The sequence below is a fragment of the Cicer arietinum genome, chromosome 2 (genome assembly GCF_000331145.2).
Source record: "Cicer arietinum cultivar CDC Frontier isolate Library 1 chromosome 2, Cicar.CDCFrontier_v2.0, whole genome shotgun sequence".
NCBI classification, from domain to species: Eukaryota; Viridiplantae; Streptophyta; class Magnoliopsida; order Fabales; family Fabaceae; genus Cicer; species Cicer arietinum.
The window spans coordinates 9,339,237-9,344,134 of NC_021161.2; the positions used below are offsets into that span (position 1 = coordinate 9,339,237).

Genomic DNA, 4,898 nt, shown 5'->3' on the forward strand with positions numbered 1-4,898 from the left:
AGATTTTTCAAGTGTGGGGGTAAACTGTTTTCATATTTTCTTATTTTGACTTTTACTGATTTTTTTAAGGTTAATTTGGGTGTTTCACTCAAAAAACATTAAATTGGGGGTATAAGTTTAAATGGGGGAGTACAAAAGCTAACAATCAGCAGTAAAATAATTTAATCGAGATTCAACAATTCAAATTCAAATTTAAATTTGGTATTTTAAATTACGAATTAAAATCTACATTTTCTTAACATTTTGATCTTGATCAAATAATAAATCAATATTCGTACTTCTGAATTCATAAAATACAAAATCCTCTATTTTATTGAATTATTACTTACATATAATTTCACACACGTGCATTACTAGAATGAAATTGGTGGTACTTGCTTGCTTTGTTTGGATATGGTTATTGTGACATACTTTTCTACTATTTTGTACGGTCTAAATTGTGATAATAATATTAGTATATTATATATTATATATATTTGATGTTATCTAATTTGTAATATATATTATTATCATCTGACATTACATTTTCTTTATACATAAATATTTTCTCCATTAATTGAATTTTATGAATTAGTTATTACAACTATCAAGTGAATCTTAAATCATTTAGTAAAATCGATGTTTGAATTTAAAAATCATTTAAAATTTTAACGATAATTAATATTATCTCTTGTAAGTAAAATGATGGATCCAATTAGTATTAGTTCGGTAAAAATACTAGAAAAATAAATATAATTCCTCAAAATTCAAATTATGCGTTTTCTCTAATTTTCATTTACTTAAAATAAATTTTACAATGACATTATATTTTTCGTAAAACAATAAAGTATAATTGCGACCAAAATGGGACACATCACAATGTTTTTAATTTCACTGCAATACAAACATTCACTCAAACAATTATCATATTTTATAAAAGCCGACTTTACTTTGTCTGTTTTTGACGGCTACATCTTACTATCTTGTTTTTATGTTAACCCCTATACTAATTAATCATTTACTAAACATGTGATTAACATTATTAATTTAAATAATTTAGTATAACAACAAATTATTAAACAATAACAGTTTGTATTGCAAGGGTTTATATTATATCATATATTTTTGGAATAAGGGGTAATATTTTATTGCTGTATTATAAAAATATAAACGTACTAAGATTTTATATTTTATTAATAATAGAGGCAAAAAAAAAAAAGAGTTAATATATTATTTAATTTATTATTCCCACCAATGTTTTTGTCTTGCAGCATAGTGTTTGTGTTTGTGTTGCAGACGAGGAGGACCCCATCTCCGATATTTCATTTTTCTCGAGCGGAAGATTTCTTAGTTCACTTCACTTTCTTCTCTTACCACTTCTTCACTCTCCACTTCCCAACTATTTTCATCAAAATCCACCCTTTCAAGGTTTTCCATTTTACCCCCTTTCTGTTTTTGCTATTTTGAATTTACTTATTCTGATCTGTTTCTTTTTCATTTTCAGTTTCGATTTCTGGGTTTTCTTAGTTTCAAGGTTTTGATCTTTTTTGGATTGTAAAGTTTTGATTTTTAGCTTTTTCTTTTAAATTTGTCATCTGGGGTTGTTGTTTTTAGGGTGGTGTGAGTGTAGGGCATTGAAGGGTGTTTGAAATTGTGTGTTGTTTTTTATGATATTTAGGTTTTGGTTCTTTTGGTGTTGTTAGAGATGGGGTTGTTGGGTGGTGGTAATGGTGAAGTAGTGGAGTCTTGGGATGTGTGTAAATCAAAGGGGGTGAAGAAGAGGAAGAAGAATAAGAAAGGTAAAGAGAATGAGGGTGTTGTTAAAGAGGAAGAAACTGGGTGTTGGGTTAGGTTATGGTTAATTGGTAGCTGCATTTCTTCAAGATCCAAAGTTGATAACTCGGTCAGCGGTACAAGTACTCATTATGGTAATCACTTTTTCCTTGCAAGTGTGTTTGATTCTGCTTATGATGTACTTGGAGATTCTATCTTTTGTCATATGTGTCTGTGATATGTTATTTTTATTCTTAAATGTTGTACTCAGGTTGGTATATTTTTTTGTCTATCCAATTTTTGTAGATTGGTTTGGTGTTTGATCTGGTTTGAATTATTCTTTGAACAATGAACAAGTTCCTGATTGAAAATTGTCATGCTAATTGATTGTAAATGATACACTAATGATATGTGAAAAACAAGGGTATCTGATTGTGTGATTTGAAAATGGAGACATTTACTTACTAAAAAGTGAAATACTTGAATTTCTCATTTTCCTGATTATTCTGAAAGCATAAGTGTGGAGGGTTTCTCAGTTATTAATTGTTGAAGATACGCTAAAGCATAAGCTTTGTCGCGAATTTTTTTCTTTTATATCCAATTTTCAATTTAACAGAATGAAAAAGAGTGCATATTTTCTTTTTAGATAGGCTAGGAAATACCTAATTGTCAAACTTGAGTAGATATTAGAAAGGAAATTAGTTCCCAGTTATTGTTTGGAAATAATGGAATTTCAAACATATGCTAAAAAGGTAAAGCAAATCGGTGGTATCTATTTTCGCATATATCCTATGCCAATACCGCAGTTATATTTTTATTGCTTGTTCTAATACTTTTTCTCGTCAGCTGATAGTAAATCAACTAATGATACAAGTAGAGGCCAACCTACCGCTACGGTAATCTCTTCTACAACCACTAGTAACACAGAAAGCAATTCGTCCACTTCTAAACTTGAAGAGGAGCTTAAAATTGCGTCCAGGCTGCGAAAATTCTCTTTCAATGATCTTAAGTTGGCAACAAGAAATTTCCGGCCTGAAAGTTTTCTCGGTGAAGGTGGGTTCGGTTGTGTTTTCAAAGGTTGGATCGAAGAAAATGGAACGGCTCCAGTGAAACCGGGCACAGGGCTTACTGTCGCTGTGAAAACCCTTAACCATGATGGACTTCAGGGTCATAAAGAATGGCTGGTTTGTATATTTTCAAAAATCCTTTTTCTTGTCTTGTATTATCGCTGAATTCTATCATTCTAACTGCCGTTCTTGTTTGGATCACATGACAGGCAGAGGTAAATTTTCTTGGTGATCTAGTTCATCAAAACCTTGTTAAACTCATAGGTTACTGCATTGAAGATGATCAAAGGCTGCTAGTGTATGAGTTCATGCCTCGTGGAAGCCTGGAAAATCACTTATTTAGGAGTAAGTTACTATTTTCTGACTAATTATTTTTTCATTTTCCTTTTAATAATAATAATAATAATAGTTGGACAACTAATGCACCTTGAAATTTTAATAGCATCAATTGTGAAATATTGAACCATTCTTGATTTCTTTGAGTATCATGTTTTATGTTGAATTTAGCAGTTTTCATGATTATAATTTATATCCTTGTTTGATGTTTGGATAACGAAATTAAATACCATATCATATATGTAGGATCCCTGCCTCTTCCATGGTCCATTAGGATGAAAATTGCACTAGGAGCTGCGAAGGGTCTTGCCTTTCTTCATGAAGAAGCTGAACGACCAGTAATATACAGGGATTTTAAAACGTCGAATATACTACTAGATGCGGTAAGTACCAAAATTTATAATAAGATTACATGTTTTCGTTTCTTATTCCATTTTGTCAGTCTAATATTGTGTTCCAAGTCAGGACTACAATGCCAAGCTCTCGGATTTTGGTCTCGCCAAAGATGGTCCTGAAGGTGATAAAACCCATGTGTCTACTCGAGTGATGGGAACCTATGGTTACGCAGCACCAGAATATGTCATGACAGGTAAGATTAGCTTGATATGAAAAACTCAAATTTACAAGTTATCAGGTCACTCACGCTCATGCATACACTATGTCAGGTATTTGTTGTAGTTCCTTGTGGGACTGTTTAACATTTGGTACATATTATGCTCTTGAACAGTGTTGTCAAATAGCGGTTATTGTGGCACTATAAACCTTTGCATAGTAATATTTGAATAAATCACTATTGTTTTGCGATCGGCTATTTAGTACAGAGTGTTGTCAAATAGAAGCTATAATGGTGCTACAACACGGTAGCATTGAGGAATTTGAAGAAACCACTATTTTCTACGACATGCGATTGACAACACTACTCTTGACCTCTTTTAGAGTGATATTAGTTGTTTCTCTCATAAGCCATATTTATGACTAAAAATTGTTTATATTCACTCTTGTGTGGCACTGACAGGTCATCTTACATCAAAAAGTGACGTGTACAGTTTCGGAGTCGTACTACTTGAGATGTTGTCCGGCAGAAGATCTATGGACAAACACCGACCCAACGGCGAGCATAATCTTGTCGAATGGGCTCGACCGCATCTAGGAGAGCGAAGAAGGTTCTACCGACTAATAGACCCTCGTCTTGAAGGCCACTTTTCCATAAAAGGAGCTCAGAAAGCCGCTCAACTCGCAGCTCACTGTCTCAGTAGAGATCCAAAAGCCAGACCCCTAATGAGTGAAGTTGTGGAAGCTTTAAAGCCTCTACCAAACCTTAAGGACATGGCAAGCTCTTCATACTATTTCCAAACAATGCAAGCCGAACGGTTCGGAGCGAGTCCAAACTCTAGAAGTGTACATGCACAAGGACCGTTCGCCCGGAACGGTCAACAGCGAAGGACCCTTTCGATACCGAATGGCACTCATGTGTCTCCTTATCACCATAAGTTTCCGCAACAATCGCCTAAACCTAATGGCAAAGCGTAGAGATGGCGAAAATTTTCCTTTTATTTTTTATCCATATAGATGTATGTACTATGTTTCTTCAGATTGTTTGGAAATATTGAAACATTATTTTACTTTGTTTTAATTTTTTTCCATTTTCACTTGGAAATGTTATCTTTGATTTCTTTAGGATTTGCTTGTGATGTCAAACACTATGGTTCTTTAAATTAATCACAAGGCTTTTGTTTATAGAAA

The 4,898-nt window shown here is 33.0% G+C and overlaps 1 protein-coding gene across 1 annotated transcript; it reads left to right on the top strand.

Moving 5' to 3' along the window:
* The first annotated feature begins 1,218 nt into the window (after nucleotides 1–1,218).
* LOC101503136 (serine/threonine-protein kinase PBL34-like) lies at nucleotides 1,219–4,898 on the top strand. The gene is made up of 7 exons (XM_004489939.3): nucleotides 1,219–1,407; nucleotides 1,658–1,907; nucleotides 2,599–2,936; nucleotides 3,029–3,164; nucleotides 3,402–3,538; nucleotides 3,621–3,744; nucleotides 4,171–4,898. The coding sequence occupies exons 1-7, from the start codon at nucleotides 1,234–1,236 to the stop codon at nucleotides 4,683–4,685; spliced, it is 1,674 nt and encodes a 557-aa protein (XP_004489996.2). The 5' UTR covers nucleotides 1,219–1,233; the 3' UTR covers nucleotides 4,686–4,898.

Coding starts and splice junctions, on each gene's coding strand:
- LOC101503136 (XM_004489939.3), top strand. CDS start 1,234: ATGTTTTTGTCTTGCAGCATAGTGTTTGTGTTTGTGTTGCAGACGAGG. Junction 1,408..1,657: donor TCAAAATCCACCCTTTCAAG/GTTTTCCATTTT, acceptor TATGATATTTAG/GTTTTGGTTCTTTTGGTGTT. Junction 3,539..3,620: donor CGAATATACTACTAGATGCG/GTAAGTACCAAA, acceptor GTTCCAAGTCAG/GACTACAATGCCAAGCTCTC.